At 37.4% G+C, this 21,731-nt stretch overlaps 1 protein-coding gene across 18 annotated transcripts in view; it reads right to left on the bottom strand.

Moving 5' to 3' along the window:
- Positions 1-111: 111 nt before the first annotated feature.
- Positions 112-21,731, bottom strand: part of Rbp6 (RNA-binding protein 6) — a 208,851-nt gene continuing 187,231 nt past the window's right edge. For 3 of the 18 annotated variants that reach the window (XR_015271841.1, XR_015271842.1, XR_015271845.1), the window contains 7 exons: positions 21,487-21,571; positions 17,514-17,549; positions 17,368-17,451; positions 10,482-10,547; positions 9,892-10,133; positions 9,284-9,523; positions 112-7,946 (listed from right to left, as the gene is read on the bottom strand). Coding sequence is in view for 12 of the 18 variants with exons in the window: in XM_086833447.1 (XP_086689573.1) it covers positions 20,624-21,571 (948 nt within the window). In the remaining 6 variants the exon portion in view is untranslated. Of the gene's footprint in view, positions 7,947-9,283; positions 9,524-9,891; positions 10,134-10,481; positions 10,548-13,024; positions 16,949-17,367; positions 17,452-17,513; positions 17,550-18,107; positions 21,572-21,731 lie in introns of those variants that run through there. The other 15 variants (XR_015271843.1, XR_015271844.1, XR_015271846.1 and 12 more) reach the window with 6 other exon arrangements.

Below are 21,731 nucleotides of genomic sequence, written 5' to 3'. Positions count from 1 at the left end.
AAATCGAATGCCTTAATTAAATTAAATTTAGTTTGCTGCAAAGTGAAACTGAAAGTGTGTCCTCCCATAATCCCCTTCATAACCCAATTAAAAAGAAACACTTGGACAGCATATGTTTTTGAACAATGTTCATATTGGTTTATTTATCATTATGAATTAATTTATTTATTTCTCAGTTATTTCATTATAATTTTTATTATATATATATATATATATATTTGTTTGTCTTGGTTTTTTTCCTTTCTTGTTTTTGTTCTTCTTGGTTGTTGTTTTTGGTTTTTTTTGTTGCTCTAGAGCATTTCTTTCTGCCGTTTGTTTTTTAAACTTATGTACCATTAGCTTAACTTATTATGCCATTATTTAATTTCATTTTTGTTTAAAATCATGTTTTTAGTTTTCTGTTCATTTTGTTTTTCGCTTTTTGTTTCCTCTCTTCCCCTGCACTTCTTTCTCTCTATCTCTTATTCATCTTCTGTATTGGTTTAATATGCGGTTTGCTGCTGCTGCTCTTGCTGATTCTGCCGATTTTTATGGGGCGATCTTAGCCCGATCGAGGGTTATAGTACGATACGATACGATACGATACGAGTGTGTATATACCCAAGAATCTCCCATCGCTCCCTGTACGTGGCACATTGTGAACAAAGTGATTTTTAATTTGCTGCTAAAGTTGTTCGCATTCATCTTGTTTTTTGTTGTTGCATATACATATTGCGGACAGTGTGTGTTAATGGGGGGTTGTGGGTGTATGTGTGTGTGTCTATGGTGTGTGTGCTGTGTGTATGGTGAAGTGTTAAAAAATTCGGACTGCAAAAGAGCAATACCTTGCTGGCCTTTTGTCGTCTTTTTAATAAATGTTGCTCTTGGCTGTTGTTGCTTCGAGTTGTTGGTAATTGTTCTTGTTCTCGTTGATGTAACTGTTGTTATTGGTGTTGTTGATGTTGGTGTTGTTGTTGTTGTTGTAGGTATTGGTGGCCGCATAGTTCTGTTTTTTCGGTTCGAGGGTCCTTATAAATAATTGCATTTCTTTAACCACCAGTATGCGTGTCCGTCTGCCTGTCTCTGTTCGTTCGGTTGTTTGCTCATCGAATGCTTAACATTATTGAATTTAACTATATGTTTATTTGTTGTTCTTGGTTATATAACTATGTGTATATATATCTTTTGGGTTTTTATTCTCATATATATATATATAGATGTATATATATATATACGGGCATATTTGCTGTCCTCAGAAGGACATTCTCCTTCTTCGGACATTTAATATATATCATCTTGTATATATCGCGAATTTTCGTCTTGTTTGTTGTTTATTTTTTGTCGCTTTTTTTTTTGCTTTTTTCTCGTAGTAAATATACAAATTCGTTACCGGATTTCTTTATAGAAATGAAAAATGGTTTTTATTAAATTCTCGTTATGCTTCTATTTATGTGTATGTGTCGTCCCCCTACCGCCGCCTTGGTTGCGGTTTACTGGCTCCTGTTAATTATTATTATTATGTTGTTTTTTTACCTTGTATAGTTTGCTGTAAGTGTAGTACTGTACCAGTTTATGTTATGCTCGTAAATATATAGACCTTATGTACACACATTGGCAATCTCGCATTCCGCATCCGCAACATCCATCATCAAGCAACCTTCCATTCCTTTCTATTCCAACTCCACTCCACTTAACTCCATCCCTCATCAGCATCCCCGTCCAATGTGTCCGACTGATTTCGCATCTGAACGCATCCCATGCCATATCCTATGCCATCAAATCTCTCTTCCCCTGCATCTGGCTTCATCTCTCTGTATTTCTGGGTTAAAGTATTCGCACTGGAGCTGTTCGCAGCCCCGTAGACAGTATGTATGTTTAATTGATTCTCGTCCTGCGCTCCTCTTAATTACTTTACTTACATAGTTAGAATACTTACAAACTGGACGCCCTGCTACGGCGCATTTTATAAATGTATCTTCATCGTCTTGTTGTCTGTCTTGTAGTTTCATATTCATCTTCCGCCTGCCTGCCTCTGCCTGGCTCATCTCTCTTGTCTTTCTTGTCTCTAAAGATCCCATTCACTTTTATGTGTATAAAGTATTAAAATGATTTCATCTTGCTTAACGCATTTACGCATTTTCTTGTAAATACAATTTTAACGCCACTCACACCGTTCACGCCTCATCTCATCGTCATCTCCTCCATTATGTATTATTTGTTTTGCTTTTGGTTTTCCTCATTTTTCTTGTATATATTAATATATAATTTTCCATATAGTATAGTGTAAAATATATAAGAGATATTGTCAATATAGTAAAGGTGTTTTGTCAGCAGGAGGTTCTGCCACTTCCGACTGACACATTCCTGGGGGGAATTTCTTACTTATAGCAAAAATAGTCAAGTGATCGTTCGTATGAAGGTTCTTTTGTATGTGATCTCCATCGTATATATGCGTGTGCCCGTGTCTGTGGCTGTGTCTATGCTGTGGCGTGTCTTTTGGGCTGTAGTTGTGGCCATGGGTGTAGGGTGTTGGGTGTTGTAGAGTGTAGAGTGTGAGTGTGGTGTATGTACACATGTCTATAAAAAAGAACCTAGGATAGAAATGTCTTGTGTGTAAGTAAAAGGATTGCTATCGTATAAAAGCACGTCAAAGTGTAGAAGGCCCACAAGTCGTATTGTTACTCTCTGTTTTTTTTTTAATTTCCCACGTACCAGGCGCCTTTTGTGTGCCGCTCTCCGTGCTTCTCAAAAAGGCCAAGTGGGCGGCTCATCTGTGGTGTGGTTATGGGGTTTTTGTTGATAAAAAGAAAGGATCTTCGTTCGTTAGCGCTAGATATTAGTTGTAAGTTGTATTTCATTAATCGTTATCGTTATCGTAATTGTAATCGTATTTGTTGATGTTGTTGCTATACTCATACACATAATAAGAACTGATATGTTTGTAAGTCAATAATAAGAGAAAAACGGAAAGCAATTCGTATATGTAACTACGTAACTTCGCCTTCTGGTGTGTCGCCAAATTTAAAACTATTTTACATTACACTTTATGTCTTTTCGTGCCGCATTTGGTTGAAGGTTTGCCTCACTAAAAACCCCATTTTACATATTTTACTTTTTTTTTTGTTGGCTTCGATCACCACCAATTGACTCATTGACCGAAAGTTTGCGTATAGCTTAAAGTATGGGTACATTATTTTTAAAAAATCGTTACGGCATACTTTTGGTTTTTATACACACACACAATTCTTCGTTCTCGATATAAAAAAGAGAGCTCACTTGTCGATTTCTATAAATTGTTCTCCTTGTTCGTGTTATTTGTTATTCTTTTGTTCAATTTAAAGCTTTTGCGCCTGCGCCGTCGAGCCTCCACGTCGCTCCTCCTCGATCATCTCCCCTTCGCTCTGACGGCGCCTCAGTAAAAAAATAATGAAAACTGTTTTTGTTCGATTTGTTTGTTTTGTTTTTTTGGGTTTTTGTTTTTAAAAAATGTTCTTGTTGCTTGTTGTTCTTGTTGTCTTACATGTTGTTGCTCTTCTGTGCTTTGCTGGTGTGAAGTTCTCTAATTGACTGAAATTGATTTCGTTACAAGGACGCATTGCTTGTTGTTTCTGTATTCTTTTAGCTGAAGTTGATCCGGTACACCAATAAGAGTTTATAGGTCGCCTAGTCGGCCATATAGCTTCCTTATAGAATATATATAGAGAGCACTACAAATCAGACATGCGGGAAAGCGCAGGCTCGAAACGATTGGCGTTAGCGGGGAAATTGGGAAAAACAGCTGGGAAAGACTCAACATTACACTTAAAGCTGCATCGTCGACTTACAACGTTAACGGACCCTGGGACCGAGCTCAGGTGAAGGCTCCTGAGACAAGGCCCATTCTAACACCACAAATAATACGAGTTTCGTCCGCCGATCGGGACGCTAGTTGGAGAAGTGTAGCCTACTTCTGGGCATAGCTAGCTGCCTGCGAAATGATTAGCTCGGCTTGGAAAAGTCCAGATCTGTCTTAGCTAATCCGCTCCCTTTATAATATATATATTTTTTTGTTTTGTTTTATGCATGTATATATATTTAGGTGTAGGTGTATATTTATATATTGGTGTATATTTTATGTATTCATTCCTCAATGGGGGTTTATTTTTTCAAAGCCACAGCTTCGGCCTCCTTGTTGTGGTTGTTCTTGTTGTTTTGAATTATTGCTTTTAGAACATGTCTTAAAAATATATTTTATATATATATGTATATGCCTTAGAAGTAGGTTTAATATATATATATATATATATATTATGCAAATATAACATGTTTGCCGTCGCTTCCCCGTTTTTTAAAAATATCTGCCCCGCAGGGTAGAAGCCGCAGCTGGAATATCATCCTCCTCGTTCTTATCCCAAATGACCTTTGACCTGCTAAAGTAATGCCGGGCTGTTCAAACTCCCGGATATGCCAGACGACTGTCAGTGGTCTGATCTTTGTCTATCTAAAATGTCTTTCCGCTTTCCACTTAATTTTTTAGCTTTGTTTTTGATTATTTTATAGGGGATGTGGTGATGTGATCTGGATGATGATGATCGCAAGCCGCGATCTTTTGGTAAATCTGCAATGATCTTTGTGGGGGAATTGTGTGTATTTTTTTTTGTGGTTCAACACTTTAAACGTTAAATGTACTGTATGATACACTGCAACTTCCGTTTCCGTTTGCTATTACACATATATCGTATAAGTTCTGTGTTGTTTTGGTTTTCAGTTTTCAGTTTTTGGTTTTTCGATTTTCCTCGATTTCCCTCTCTACTTTATATGTATGTATGTTTATGGGTAAGTTTTGTTGGTCCGAGACTTGACGCGGCAAAGTCCTGGAGAGCGTTGGTTTGACAATTTGGCAAAAAAGTTATGAAAGGAACATTTTCACTGTTGTTTTCGGCATTTGCTTTGCTTTTTCTCTTGTTTCTCTGTATGTGTCTGTGTGCTTTTCACTGGCTTTTCTCGGCTATCTCTGCTTTCTATTTTCTCTGTTTTCTTTCTCTATAGTTGTCAGCTCATCTTGTTTTATTTTTTGTTTAAGTTTTTTGGTTTTTACGTCGCCTAATGCAAAAAATGTCAGACAGACAAAAAGCGCATCGTATTGTTGTTCTGTCAATTATAGAATATTTCGTTTTTTCTCTGCTATTTTGGTATTTTGTTTGGTTTTTTGTTCTTGTGGCTTGTTGTTTGTTTGTTTGTTGTTAGGTTTTTGTTATTAGTTTTTTGTTTTGGTTTTTGTTTTCCTTTGCGTTTTCCCCCACTTGCTGTGTGTGTAACAAATGTCGTTTACTTATCTAGCTGATAGGTTTTGTTTGGTTTTTGGTTTGCTTTTCCAATAATTTAATACTCCATATAGTTGTATATAAATATATTTTTCTATTACGCCCCCCGATTGCATCGTCGTCATATTATCGTCATTATGCTCCTCTCGTAATCCCCAAATACATATGTCCTAGTACATCCTTCGTCCGGGCGTTTTAGAGCCGCCGGACGGAGCGACTAGAAAAAAATTAATTGCACATTGCGTGGCCTGCATTTCGTCGGTTTTTTGTTTTGTGTTTTTTTTTTCTTCATTCAATTTCCAATTTGTCCGCCATCGAGCGGCATATCCTTGATCCTTTTTACATGCGTTTGTTTACAGATACATATATATATATATATACGTATAAATGTATACATATATATATATATATATATATATTTAGTTAAATGTTCAAACATTGGCGTTTTTGCGCGTTTGTTTTTATAAATATTTTATTTACTTAATCGTACTATATGTGTTGTATGTATAATAGTTCATTGTTATATTTGCATATGCTCTTACCACCTAATTTGTTTAAGTGTTTTTCTCTTTTTGATTTATCAGTAAGATCTGTGTCCTGTCTGTATCTGTGTGTGAGTGTGTGTGTTTTGTATCTCAAAAATGGTGTATGTTGTTTTTCTTACATTTGTAAAAGGGAGAGTTTTGTTTTTTTTAGCCATTGTTTTGGTTTTCCCATTGTTTAGCAAATAAATTGATTTATGCCTCGAGTCATATAGAAATACACTCTTTCTCTCACTTAGCTCTCATTGTCATATTTAATGCTTTAACATATTTGTCTAACTATCCACTGTTTAATTAGCATTATTTACCATTTTGCTTTCAATGTGAACACAAAAGTTATAAGTTTTTTTATTTTTCTTCCTCTACAATACATATATTCCCCTGATTCGATAGAAATAATTGAGAAAGAGAAGAACTTCAACATAGTTAATTATAACAAATTGCCTTTGACTTTTGCTTTGCATTTGCGTTTCACATTTCACATTTGCTTTTCCTTTTCATTTCTTTTCTTTTCTATTCGTTTCTCTATTCTCTTCCTTTGTTTCTTTGTTGTTTACTTTGGCCAATAAAGGATTTGTTGTACTTTAAAATAAATTCATAAATATAATTGTAAGCACAATTTTGATTTGATTCACCCCCACCCCGGTCGAGAAATGAAAACTAAACCAATCCAATTCAATACAATTCAATTCAATTTTCCGAGAAAAACATTAGGTTCTCTCTCGTTACTAGAGTTCCCCCTTACTTTTTTTCTTTCCATATATCGATTATCGTTGAAAGTACAATAATTTGTGGTTGGTTTTCGCTTGTTGTTTTTTTGTTTTGTTTTGATTCAAGTAATTTCCATTTTGTATATATTGCAGTTTTTCTTTACTTTATATGTATAAGAGTGTATATATGTATATATATATATATCGACTTTAACTTTAAAAGTTACAACTTAGATACGTTAAGAATAGCAATAATAATTGTAATAATAATTTGCATCTCATAATACGCAATTAAATAATAACATTTTCGCTATTATTGCAACATGTTTTTATGTTTTTTTTTTTTTTCAACTCTATCGTTTTATTAGTTATAATTTCCCCCACGTATTTTTTCTGATTTCTCATCGTTTTTTTTGGTTTTTATGGTTTTTACTTTTTTTCAGTTTCGTTTGTTTGGTTTTCTCATTACTTAAAAGTGGTTTGCCCCATGGTTACGCCCCCTTTTTTCCCAGTTTGTCATCCGTTGGGCGATGATGATGTGCTCGGGGGGGTAGGGGGGCTTGGGCGGAGGCCTTGGTGCTATTTTTTTTGCTGTGTGAGCAGCCACGCCCACCGCCCATCCGCCGATGCCACTCCACTCCAGTTGGACGCACAGTTTCCGTTTAATTTGCATTTTAAACGATTTTTGCTGCACACGTTGCATCTTTTGGGGGCATGATGTTGTAGTTGTAGTTGCTCTTGTTGTTGCAGTTCTTCTTCTTGCTGTTATTATTGTTGTTGTTGTAGCGGTTGTTAAATTAAAATTAATTTTTTGTTGTTGTTTGTGTTCTCTCGTAGTTTTTCCTCATCTTCTTTTTGCTTCTTTTCTCTATGTGTTTGTGGGTGTTTCTTCTCTCATTTTTTGTTTTTTTTTTTTCAATGGGTTTATATGTACGTATTTTTATATACGTTAATTAATTAATTAATTATAATGTGTGTGAGTGTGTGTGTGAGTGTTTGGTTTATTGTTTGTTGCTCTCGCAGTTGCTGACTCTTAACGGATTTTCATTTTGTGGAAATACACGTAATATGTAATACGTACTTTATTTGATTTATATTTATATATGTATATATATATATATGTATATATGCACGTATATATATAATTTTAAATTATTTCTGTTTTTGTTGCGCTCTCTGTGGTTTGCAGCATTACAGTGTGTTGTGTTGTGTGTATATATCTGTCATTTGTTGCTAAAGTTGCTGTTGCATTTTGTTGCTCCTTTTGCTGGTTGTTGTTAAATATTGTTGTTGTTGTTGTTAGCTGCTTATGTTGTTGCTGCTGCTGTTGTTGTTGTTGTTGTTGTCATTGCGGTTGTCGGCGCCACCTTTTAATGGTATCCATTTGTAAATGCCGCAGGAATTAGTGGTCCCTGTAAATAAACGTTTCGTGGAGAACAAAACAAGCAAACACCAAAAATTATTCAAATAAAATGAAATTTTCTAGTTGCATATCTACGCACACACACATATATGTATGTAAATGTATATATATATAAATATAAATATATTAATATATTTATGTAAAGGAAAGTAAACAGTTAGAGGTATACAAATATGTATATATTGAATATAGAAATTGAAGTGGCAAGATAGAGAGACAGAGTTCGAAAAACTTGAAGATTTAGTATTTCGATTTCTAAAAAAAATAAAGGAGAATTAAGAATTTTTCACACAAAATGCAGGCTAGGTTTGATAAAGGAGTAATCGGTATCTATATATTGTTTACTTTAGTATTAAAAGTTATTCTTTTACAAGAAATATAAGCTAAACGTGGCCTTTGGTAAAAATCTCACAAATATATTTTTAAACACAAAAAACTGGTTTGCATATAAAGCTGTATTGATTGAGAATACCTTTTGTCTCATAAGAATCCTAAGCTGGTTTCAACTCCTTAAAGAAACTTTACAAATTTCTGATACTTGCTGTACTAGAAAGAAAATTGTACTGTCAACAGTGCGTATGAGTAATTTTATCTGGCAATAACTTTGGGACAACAGTGCGTATGAGCTTCGTATTTAGAATATAATAATAATTTTCACCAAACAACTTCAGCTAATTATATTTTCATAATTAAAAAAGGGAACTTTCTAGTTATATTTAAAAAGTTTTAAACTAATAATATAATATAATATTTCTCAGCCAAGCCCAATGGTAATTTTAAGCAAATTAATTTTAATACCAAACTTGAATCTTTACTTCTCTCTGAAAATGACAACCTATTTCACTTTATTTCAAAAGGAAATTTCATTTTTTAAGTTTCCTTTTTAAAAAACAATTATCTTTACAAAAAAAAGAAGAAATATACCCCTCTATAGACGATAAAAAATGCATTAAATGCAAATTGTTTTGTCTGATGTCCTTTATCAAACCTCGCCGACAGCCATGGATAATAAATAAGTTTCGATATGATTTATTTTAGTTTTGCAGCGAGGCATAGGAGGAAGATTGAAATATTGTAGTATTGAAATATTCATATAATACATATATGGTGTATACAATTTAAATAAATAATAATGGTTTAATTGAAACGGCCTAGAAAACTGTGCTTGTGACGTGCATACATATTTTTACGTTTATTATTTTTTGATCATAATTATTTTTGGTTTTTTATCGACTAGTTGTAGTTAAAAGAATTTGATTGTTAATAATTGAAATTGTTTAGTTGAAAAAAGAAGAGAACACGCTGTAGTTTTGTTGGTGTGCCTACCTTGTGCAACTGCGTTTGTTTTTTATACTCTTATTACTTTTGTTTGCTTTCGTTTATATTTATTTTATTTGTATTTTTTTTTCATATATATATATTTTTTTTCGATTTAAATATATAATGGGTTTCTTTCTTTTTACTTTTGCTTTTGTTTTCTTTTTTTCTTTTTGTTCTTTTGCATTTTTATATTTTTGGGTTATCAGTCTTTTATATATTAGCCATCGCAAAGTTCAACGAATAAATCTGTACGAAATGAAAGAGAAATACATACAATATATAGAAGGATAACGCAATAGTTTAGCTCTACATCGGCAGTCTCTCCTTATCATTATCATAATCACTACTGAGAATGAGTGTGTGTGTGTGTGTGTGTGTGTGTGTGTGGGGGTGTGTGGGTGTGTATGTGTCCTACGAGACGTTCCAAGCGGAGGGCTCAGAACCGAACCGAACCGAACCGAGCCTCTGATCTCTGATCTGTGGGTGTTGCTCTAACTTAAACGCTAGCCACCATCCAGACGGGCCACAGGATCATTCGGTCTGGTCTGGATCCTGGGACCTGGCTGGATGCGGGGATCTGTGTGTGCGAGGGGATCGCAGTGTGTCACACTTACCGGGCTGTAGTTCAATGGGGCGCGGCTGACGGCGATGGGGAAGCCGGATGGCTGCGGACTGGTGGCCTGCACATAGCCCACATTATCGGCGGCCGCCGAGCTGTACATGTCGATGGTCGGGCCGGGCGAATTGGTCGAGGGGAATCCCTGCCGGGTGGCCGTGGTGGCGGCGGCGGCATGCGGGGAAGCCGAAGGACCAAAGCTGTGGGCAGCCGCAGCAGCCGCCTGATAGTTGTTCATCACTGCAACAATAGATTGAGAATATATATGATATAGTTTTATCAATATATATATATATGTTATACATTATAAAGTTTCTTCTGATTCTAAGGAATCTCGGCAAATATTTGATAGTAGGTTAAATTGTGTTGTCAACAGTGCGTATGAGTGATTTTAGCCAGCAATACCTAGAGACAACAGTGCGTATGAGTGATGTAAATGAAGTATTTATTTAATTTGGACAAATGTACGTGAGTTACAGGACTTTAAAAGGCTACAAACAGCAAACTATGGTATTTACTAATTACATTTTTTAAAAGAACATAAGTTTAGCTTCTAATGAATGAATGGGAAAATGTAAGGTCACTCACCTGACAGCGCCTGGGTCAGCAGCGGGGTATTGTTGTTGGGTGTCAGCTGCCCGTTGCTTAGATCAACTGTAAGTGTCAAAAAAGAGGGCAACAGAGTGGTCATTAGTGGGTGTGGGTCTCTCTCTGGTGTCGGTGGATCATCGCTAGGCTAGGATTGGTAAAAGTCGTTAAAGTCGGCCACATACTACTTTAGAAATACATATATATGTTCTGTAGAAGGTGGCCGCGACACTCAAGAGTATACGAAACGTAATCAAGGCTGAGCTCTAGGGTTACGCAAAAGGGAGTCGGGAATCGAGTATATTATATTATATTATAAATAGGTGGGTATGGAGTGAGAGAGAGTATTCGAGTATGCGATTGTTATACATGTGGGGTCTATAGCTCCGCTATATCGGTGTGCCGAGGAAGCAAACAATCAAAAGCGAAAGTAAACAACTCTAACTAGTCCCGGGACACAACTACGATGCGATGCCAAAACGCAAACACAAAAGACGAACCAAAACAGCGAAAGGAAGTACGTATAGATACATATACAATATATAAAAGGGATTTCGGGGGAAGAGGGGATAAAAAAGGGAAAAGGAAAGCGCTAACTGGAACGCAGGTTATGAAAACACAAAGTGCTGCTCGGTTATTAAACGAGCTTTGGGCTGGAAATGTTGACGCTACACAATGACAAAACAAAGCCAAAGCCAAACTAAACCAAACCAAACCAAACCGAACCGAACCAAAGTGAACCAAACCAATCCCAGAACCCATCCAAACTCAGTTACTATGCTTGGTTTGCCCCAGCATTGTGCACTTTCCTTTGGGCTCACATTTTCCCCGTGCATTTTCCCCCCAGTTTCACCCATTTTTCCCTTTTTGCCCCGTTATCATTGTTATCGTTTTTTTGCTCTAGCTGTAGCTGTAGCTGTAGCTGTTTTCCCTTGTTATGGTCACAGCTGCTGCAGCAAGTAAAAATACGCCAGCGCCAATATTGAAATGACAACAGAATGCGAATCCGAATCCGAAACCGAACAAAAAAAATGGAAAAAGGGTAACGGGTTATGGCAGGACTCTGGCTGCTCTGCTGGAATGTGGTGGGCGGAAACGTAGCAGTTGCATTTCCTGCGGAAACACAAAAATTGATGTAACGTAACGTGACGTAACGTAACGAGGCATGTCCCTGGCTATAGCACTACATAGCAGCACCCTCAATAGTAACCCCATCCAGCCATCAGCCATCAAACCAACGACCTTCGTCATAGCCGCTGTGCGTTTTATGGCGCCAATCAACTTTGGCTTACGTTTAGTTTACGTTTTTGTGCGAAATCCCGGTGCGCCATGTTGTTTTCATTAGTGTGTCGGATCGGGTCTGGGAACTCTGATACAAAGAAGCGTGGACTCTGAATACCAGTAAAAGCAGCAACAGCAGCCATTGCAATAGCAGTAACATTTGCTTTTGTAAATAAATAACTTATTTAGCCGGGGTTTTTCGGTCTGCCATTGCATGAAATGCGTTTCCGCTCGGGTTTGGGAACTGGAAACTGGTATATCTGGTAAGGTCGGTAAGGATTCGAATGGGGTCGAGTTTTGTGTTTTGTGCGGGTAAAATTGCAATTGTCAGTCTTGCGGTTTGCGGAAAAACAACTGCTCCCAGCTGCTGTCGTCGCTCATACCATAAAGGGTTACAATTGAGACATTTTACAAGAAAGAAAAAAAACGGAATCGGTCAACGAAAGAGACATTTACATGATCGGGAAATAACTAGCGTTTACAATTACAAAATAGGTACGCATAGGTTTTGGGTTATACATGTTTTATGCTTACAGTTTACTACTAATGAGTGTACTTGTTGGCATTTGTTTTCTTTTTAAACACTCATCTCATCTATATTTGAGCTAATTTGTTGTTAGTCTTAATGTGTGTGTGTGTAAAATTAAACTAAACACAAAGTTTTATTCAAAACGGAAGAAGAACACTACACATAAATATATATATAGTTGTTTATATATGGTTGTTATTTGTTCAACTACGACTGGCGCAGCCAGTTTACATTATTGGTTTTATATCGCTCTTTTTGCTAAACTTTTTCTATCAACTAACAGTTTACATACAGATATAATAATCGTAAAATGTGGAAAATCTGTTCGGATATGGAGCCAAAAACGGTTATAGGTTCGATAAAAAGATGAATAAATACGTATATAAAAGAGATTATAATGCTTGTATTGGAACTATAAGACGACCATTAGCTGACCTTGTTGAGGAGTACTGCCTGAGCTTGAATTGTTCTCGTTTCTGGCTTCTCATTCAGCTGCTGTAGTTGTTGATTTTCCTCCTGCTTTCCTTCCCTTGGCTGGAGTCATCGCCATCGTTGTCGTTGTCTTTGCCAAGTTGCTGTCACAATATTACGCATACGCCCCGATGGCCACTTTGTCACTCTTGGAGCCGTCAGTTCCATTCGAATCGCAAAATGCTAATAACACAAGAGCTAAGAGGCAGAGAGAGAGGCTGAAAGGCCCCTAGGCCCGAGGCCGAGAAAGGATAGACTTTGGTTTCGGCTTTGCGTCCGCATTTAATATTTATTTTTTTTATTTCACTTTATCTCAAGTTTTTTTTGTTTGTTGTGCATTTATTTAGTTAATAACTTTTCGTTTTCCATTTTCGGTTTGATGCGTTTCTGCGCAAGCGATTTCAATTCTGCGTTTTTGGCAAATGGGTTTCTTGTTTCTCATTTGAAGCGTTTTCTTATAAATCACAGTATATACGTGTAAAATACATATAGGTATGAGCGTGTGTGTGTGTTTGGTGTGTGTGTGTGTCTATATAGGTTTTTATTTGTATGTAAATAACTCGCAAGCGTTTTTATTTTGTTGTCAATTTTAAATAGTTGCAAATACCTTGAAGCAGTTCCTCCCAAAGTGGCGATAATTGCATTTCAATTAACTAAGTAACAGCTTATCCATTTATAGAGTTATTGATCTTAATTCCTTAAATAGGTTCGAGATTCCTTCGTGTCTGTGTGTGTGTTGATGTGTGTGTTTAAATAGCTAAATGTGTGGGTGAGAGGGACTTATAGTTACGCGTCGAATGGAGGGGACATAGAAAAATTGCATTTTTCATCAACTTAAGAGAGAGAGATTTGTTTTCATTTCTTTCGCTTTCACTGTCGCTTTTCTTTTCTTTTCCTTTCATTTCTTTTCTTTTCTTTTAAGTTTGCTCTTCGAAAATGGATGGACATTAATATTGTATTTTTCGTTATTGTACAAATCAAATCGAGTCACGCCTCGCATATAAAATGGATACTCAATAACTTAGCTTGTAAACGTCGTATATTAAATATGTGTATATATATAAATATTCATGTATATATAGTAGGTATAATATAGGTATATATCGTAATGTCTATATATATGTACTTTAAATAGAAATGTCAAAAAATTTCGCTCGTTTTCTTTTGTTGTTCTTTACTTTTTGGTTGGCCATTTTTCGAGTGTGTGTGTATTTGTTTTTAGCCATTTTGGAATTCTTGCGATGCACCGATGAAGGAAGGAATTTATATGCGTATAGAGTAAAGGCTTCAAAACGTTTATATGCGGGCCAAATGTGGTTTTTGCTAATATATATATATATTTATATATTGTATATAGATGAAACGGAATATAACACAGCTACGAATAATGGGCAAATCTACTAATTAATGAACTTTAGCTATGGCAAAAATCTCTGCACGTTTGCTAATTATCTAAAAACTCATGGGACCAACCGACCAACAGCAGCAACAAATGGATATGAAAAACGAAAACAAAAACAAAACAAAAAAAAACTGGCAAAATTCCATACATAATGCGCGGCAAATTAATTAAAGGATAATAATGGCACTACATGTGACAGGCCTGCTAAAATTTGTTGTTATCTAAATGTTTTTCCATGTGCAGTTGCCAGTTGTCCTGTTGTCCTGTTTGTTGCTGTTGTGGGTAGCAACTAATTTATGCATACAGGGACTACAAATGAAATTTGCATTTAAATGCTACGGCAAAATAGTTTTATAAATAATAGATGTGCGTCCCTGAAACCAGGATACGAATGGGTCCAGGTCAGGGTGCCAGATAGCCAGATAGATACAGTAATACTTTCGAGTGGGTGAAAACATGAGTGAAGTGGCATGAAGTGAGTGGGGACTGTATGAAGATCGAGTATAGTTCTCTATATGTTATATGTTATATATTAATTCGTTACACTGTGTCACATGTCTAATTGGGCTTCTAGAGAGACGTGTGTTCTTGTGTGATTATATAGGCGCTTGGCTGTTGCGGGAGTGATTATACTGGCCTAGTTCTAGACGATTCTAACTGATTACGGGTGCTCTAGCTGCTCTAGCTCTATGAATACGCAATTATAGGTACTTTACTATACGTTTTTGGGATGCCGCTAGTCACTACTTTGGGGTTTTGTCGGCTAATACTGCTGCGGTAATTGGTTAACTGCTTCAACAATATATGTTATATGCACTTATATATGGGGTATATTTCTTTGGGAGTCGCGTCTAGTACGTAAGTTCAGTGTGTGTGTTTGTTTTGTCCAACTATATGGGCTAAGAGTGTGTGTGTGTGTGAGTGTGTATCTATGTTTGGTGTGTCCAAGTTACATTTTCTATGTAGTTCTTTTTTCAAATTGAATCTCTCGATTGTTCTTTTCCCGCCACTGGGTGTACTCTTGTGGTTGTCTTACTGGGTTTTATGTTTTTGTTTACTTATATGTTGTAGTGGTTACCATTTACCGAAGATACAGGCTACACTAAGCTGTACCTACTTGTCACCGTTCATTTGTTTACTTGACACACACTGAGAAAGGGGCTACGACTCGGGCTCTCACAGTCTCAATCATTTGCGAACCGGGGAGTCGAGTCTTGTGTCATTCTCAATCTTCACTCAATCAGACTTGGTTCTTGGTCTTGGTCTCTCGCCTAGAAATTTATGTTGCCCAGAAACTGTGATTTGATGGCCGCCGATCGAGCCGTCAGGGCCGTGGCCAGCGGCAAGGTCAGCGCCTGTTGGTGGTACGCCGACTGGGCGTGGCCAGTGGCGGCACCGGAGGGGGCCGCAGCAGCAGAGGCGGCGCCATTCGGTTGGGCCACTCTGCTGCGGCCCGGGGTAGCGCTACAAGCGGTCCCATAACTTCGACCGATGCCGCAAATAGTTAAGCCTACAAAATCATACGAGATACAATATAAAGATGAACAGAGAGAGATAGAGAGATACAGAGAGAGAGAGAGAGAGAGAAAGAGTCAGAGAGCGAGATGGAGAGAAGGGGTCAAAACAGTTGTTTAGGCACAGGTCTCTCTGCCAGCTAGAGCTGCAAAACTATCGGTTTAAAGGAGCTTTGAATTTGAATAAATATCTTTTAGTTCTTAATTAAAATCCTAATTTAAAAAATAAAAGTGCAAGTCTATTTTCAAATAATTTAGGTATTTTTGAAGTAGACCTATAAATATAAACTTGCTTATTGCTTTAACTTCGATTTCTTCGTTTTACATATTGAATATTTAGGTCCAGCTGTAGTTTCAAACATTTTTTTATTGAAACTGTCTTAATGTAATATTTCAAATATATAAATAGTTTTATATTAAATTTTTATATAATTTGTGTCTAAAGAATAAATATAAATTATATAGGAAGACTACAAATGTTCCGAAATTACCATTCTATAAGAATTCCTTATGAGAATTTTGGGGTACTAAACAAGAATTTCTAATATTTAGGAATAGAAACAATTATAAAACAAATTATAATAGAAATAATTGAAATACAGCATTAAATTAAATTTCAACATATTAGAGCTGAATATAAATATAGATTATTTGCAATTTATTATCATCAAAGAATCCATTTCAAAATTCAACTTTCCCGTTTTAGCTTTAAGAAATATTTATTATCAGGAAATAATTTTGAAATAATTTGGCAAAGGAACTTTAAAATATGTACTAATCATCATAATTTCCTCGATTGCTTTATAGATCTATCGATTTTCTCGATAACTGCCTCGATTGTTGTACAGCTCTAGCTTATACAGAGGGTTAGGTATTTATTGACATCAGCTAAAAGCCCTAGTAGCCAGTGTTTTGGGTTTTTTTTTTGTGGGATCTCTTAGTGTATTATTCAGTGGTAGAGAAATGATAAACTCAAGGCCAAGCTTTAATGAAAATATCAGCTGGATGCGCAGGACACAATTCTAGAGGGGAGATTTCTATATGTCATGTGGCGCTGTGAGTGTCTTCAATTGGTTCTCCGATCTTTTTCAGCTACATTGTGCATTGATATGACGAACGCATTTTTTGGTCTTTCTTTTTATTTAGAAAACAGTGATTTATTTCATTAATGAGTAATACTCGATAAATAGTCATTTGGGGGCCGCCATGTCCTAGGTCATGTAGTCGCCAATCAGTATCCGATTCTCCGGCACTACGCCCATCACACCCGCTGCAAAGCAAATACAAATACAAAAGAATAAAGAGTGATCAAAGCAAAACTAAGGGGAGACATGGATGTTTTGTGGCTGTAGTTCGGATCGAATATATATATATATATAGAACATCGAGGGCAGACGACGAACTAGCTGAGTTAGTAATGCTAATGCGGGTTATCGCAGTGTAGAATAAATGACATAAAGCCTTTCGTCATATCAAGAGGCACACATATTCGGATTGTTTGGGGTTTTCTTAAGAGGTTTTCATGTGGCAAATGTATTATGATTGGTTTTTAGTCACGGGGTTGCTTCTTCACACTCTCACTCACATACAAGTAATGAACAGGTTCTGAGCAGGTGTGATTCTGTGTGTGCACTGTGCAGGTTCAGGTGTGTCTAAGCGTGTGTATACATGGGTATTTGTTGGACTTACCAGTTGGATAGGGCAGTCCAAAGCTGGGATAGCCCGAATAGCCGCGACCGGCGGCATAAGCAGCATAAGCAGCTGCCGGAAAACCTATTAGAAATATTTAAATAAATTAAAAATATGTACAAAATTATATATTATATAGTGCTCACCTTCGGGCAATGTCCCCAGTCCCCACATGATGTTATCTAGAGGAGTCGCATTTGAGAAAAGAGAGAGAGAGCACAGAAAAGAAAGGCAAAATACATATAATTACTGGCATTCATACGATTTTATCAGATCTAATAATGAATTCAAACAAAAGAGTATCGAGATTATATCAGGACTAATTGTTATAGAGTGTAGATATGGAATGGACTGATTTACTATACGTATTCGTTAAGTGTATTCGACTCGTGTGTACTTAGAGTTCTAATCAAGTGTGTTAACTAAGGAACTGCCGATCCCAGATCGGTCGTTCTGCTATTCACTACTCTTATATATATGTAGTTATATATGTTTTCTGAGTTCTAAGAAATGTTTTGCCACCTAAGGGGGAAGCAGTAAGTGGACTTCCCCGATTCGTTATTCATTTCTGCATTAACAGCCTTGATCTGAGCTATGTTTATATAGAGTTATATATATGTAGAGTTACATTGGTTCGATATACCGCAGATATGACACAATTCTAAACACTTATTAGATATGTAGATATAATCTAAGACATTTAGTTACTATTCTATGATTATAAATTTGAAATTTTCTGCTAATTATAATTGTTATAAGGATAATCCATCGAGCGGGGGCATTTCTAAGGGTCTGCCGTTGTGCATTTCTACAAAAATGCCCCATATCTGCAGACCTTTGCCCCGCACCCGATCAGCTAAGGTATTAGGAAAATTTTGATAAAAGAAAATAAGGGAAAAATATTATCGAAACTAAACACACACAATTGGCAAAAAACTATAATTATATGTGGGCTAGTTAAACACTACAACTCAAAGAGAGAAGAATATATGGGAAGGTTGACAGCTAATAAATTTTCGGTTTAAATTTTGCATCGGCCTCTCGAGTGACTTCCGGTTGCTCTGTGAAATTGTCATCGGTTTTCGCTCGTTCGTTCTTTCATTCGTTCATCTTTGGCATCGAAGGGTGGCTGATGGCGGCTCGTTTCCTGTTTTGTGTCTTCTTCCGATTGTTGCAACTTAGGCTAATGTTACAATGGATTTAACTAAGAGTTGAATTTACGTTTAATTCGAATTTGAATTTGAGTTTGAGTTTGAATTTGAGCGCTTAATGCGCTTATCGTAATGCAATAGATGCGTGTATATGTGGTTGTTTATGCATGTATAATAAATAGCTAGTTTCGAGTTTAGTCAAATATTAATGGCTATGGCAAACAATATATGTATGTATATGTGTACGGACACAAGGAGATGACGGATAGCCGGGGGAGTTGCCTCCTATTACCAGTCAGTCCGGCCATCAGCTGTCTGAGCCGTAATTTGGCTGGGTCCCTGTAATTGGCCCGAATGCACACTGTACACTGCACACTGAGCACTGAGCACTGAGCACAGAGCACACTGCACATCCATTATCCATGATCCATTTCGGAAAATTACACTCGGACAGCTGTCCGGCCGATGGCTTCGATGGCATCTGCCCAGTTCGTACCGATTCGAGTCATCAATTTTTCAAACTAACTCGGTTACACACACCGCCAATGCATACTTGAATACGTGTATACTTTCTAATACCTTAAGGGGCCGTCCTTCCGTTGGCCTTCTCTTAATCCAACTTAATCGCTAATTCGATACATTTGCTAGGATTGAATTCGATTCGGTTAAATGCTTGCTTTTTTTCGTTTTGTTTTGTTTTGTCTTTGGGGCTAGATAAATACACTTTTAGAAAGAGCTATTGATATGAGTGGTACGTATTAGTAAGTATAATAATAAGAAATGTTCGATATATATATGTATGGTACAGGAGAGAGTCCGTTCTCACGCAAAAACATAAATGAGTGATGACTTTCGTCCCCTCTTGGCATTGATTGTTTAATTAATTTCATTACATCCACATATGGGGCTCTTACGGTCTAGAAAAGTCTCCAGGTGTCTAAGACGCATTACATAATGATAACTGTTACGATCGCCTTCTAAGGTCTAGGGTTTTATCGATTGCCTCGATAGTAAGTAATGTATCTAAGCAGCTCTCTAGGACCTGCACTTAGCCTAGTTCTTAAGTAATCAAAGTTCGCTTAGAGTCTAAAAGAAAGAAAACGAATGCGCCGCTATTGTATGTAAGTAATTCGGTTAGAAAACGCATACGCCGCGTGGCCTAAACGCAGCTTAGACAGACACAAAATATATAAGATATATATATATGTATATATACGATATATAGTACATATGGCATAAGTAAGTACATGGCTAATTGTAAGTAGAAGTACACGTAATCCTAGGCCTAGGCTTTAAAGGCTATTCGAGCCATCGCCGCTTAATATATTCTTTTGGACATTGAGACGGAATGAGAGTCATATATAAATGTATATGTAGGTGTATAGTCGTTTAGTGTGTGTCTTGTGGTTGTGTTTCAAGTGTGCCGGCTTTAAGTTAGTACTATTATTATTATTCAATAGTAAAATTCAAGGCCTGAGCTTTTGAAATCTTTAGTAAATTTAAAGACTTTGGTTTAGTCAGAATTTCTTTGATAACATATTCATTTTTCATTGCTTTTTTGTGAAAATCAATAAACCGACAATAATATAAAGCTTTTCATAAAATATATATATTTGTCTTTTGATTAATAAATCAGGCAAACTTTGCGAAATTTTCTAGGATTAACTTTGTTACTCTTGCGCTTGATTAATTTGTTTGACTGATGCATTTTTAATTAATTGCCCGAATAAAATCGCTTAAAATACATTTTCCTATCATTAAGAGTGGGAAAATTTATATTGAGCAAACATTTTTTAATCAGACAATATATAATTATAGATATTTTTTTGTCAGCCTTGCAGATGGCAAATTTGCAGATTAAGCAATTTAAATTCATTAAGCTAAATAAATTGCTGATTAATTTAAACAAATTGTATGTGCTTTTTTAATATTTTCAGACTAAACCAAAAAACTTTAAATCAAAAGCAATTGAGCTTTGAATTTTTATTTGCGAATATCTTTGAATTTGAATTTGGAAACCATCTTGAATCCTAACGAATATCTTGCGATATTGAAATCGAATTTTAGGCTTTAGCCTTAAGGACCTCTCACTGCGGCCTATTCGGTCAGATTCCAGGCAACTGGTAAAGCGAGGCTGCCGCAGCTGCCGCAGAATTGGCGCCCGCTCCCGCCATTTCCAGGCCGCCCGGCATGGCCAGAAGTTCGCTGAGCGGATAATGGGCAGCGGCCAAGGCGGCATTTTGCCGGAGCTGTACCTGCTGCAATTGGGCAGCCGCGGCGGCAGCAGCAGCCGGAGCTGCAGCTTGCAGGGCACCCAATGCGGAGGCGGGAGTCCTTAGACCACTGCTTACTGCTGCCGCTGCCAGGAGTCGCTTGTAGCCAACGACGGCGGCGGCATCGGCATACAGGGAATTGGCCAAGGCGGCGTTGCTCTGACCAGGCAAAGCATTAGCAGCTGCAGCGTACTGCAACAGAGAGGGCGTGGCCGAGGCGGGTGAGGGACTGGCCAGCGGGAGCAACCCCGGAGCACCTGCAGCAGCGGCCACCACCTGGGCGAGGCTATGCTGCTGCTGTTGATGCTGCTGTGCAGCAACTGCTTGATGTTGCTGCTGAGCGGCAGCTGCTTGGTGTTGCTGCTGTTGCTGCTGCTGCTGCTGAGCGGCAACCATGGCTGCCGCCGAAAGGTGAGCGGGCAGGGGATAAGGTGTGTACCTTAGCGAGCTCAGCAGCTGATGGTGGGTGTGTGTTGTGTGTGCCGACTGTGTGTGCGTGTGTATTTGCTGGTGGTGCTGATGTTGTTGCTGTTGTTGCTGCTGCTGCTGCTGTTGGTGCTGCTGCTGCTGCTGGTGCTGCTGCAGCACGGAGGCGGCAGCCGCTAAACTACTCGGCAGCAAGCCTGCGGCTGCGGCAGCGGCGGACGTGGCCGCCGTGGAATGGGCGTGGCTGCTGCCCCAGACTACCAACTCACCGTATGCGGAGCGCCCGGCAGCCCGTGTCTTGGCCAGGTTGGCCGGCAGCATTACCTCCTTCGGCTGCGCCTTCTTGCACTCGACCTGCGGGATGAAAGATAATCATAAATGAGTTTTAAGTGATCTTGATACCTTTTGAAATAATTATTTTGTTGCAAATTATATAAAGAACGAGCATTAGTTACTTAGAAAACATTGTAAAATATTCTTTCTTTTAAAAATTTAAGTAAAAATGAACAGAACA

Source organism: Drosophila serrata, unplaced genomic scaffold (genome assembly GCF_035046125.1).
Source record: "Drosophila serrata isolate PLE 108 unplaced genomic scaffold, ASM3504612v1 contig_272, whole genome shotgun sequence".
NCBI classification, from domain to species: domain Eukaryota; kingdom Metazoa; phylum Arthropoda; class Insecta; order Diptera; family Drosophilidae; genus Drosophila; species Drosophila serrata.
Note: the sequence above shows the minus strand (reverse complement) of the source record. Positions and strands in the feature narration are given on the sequence as shown.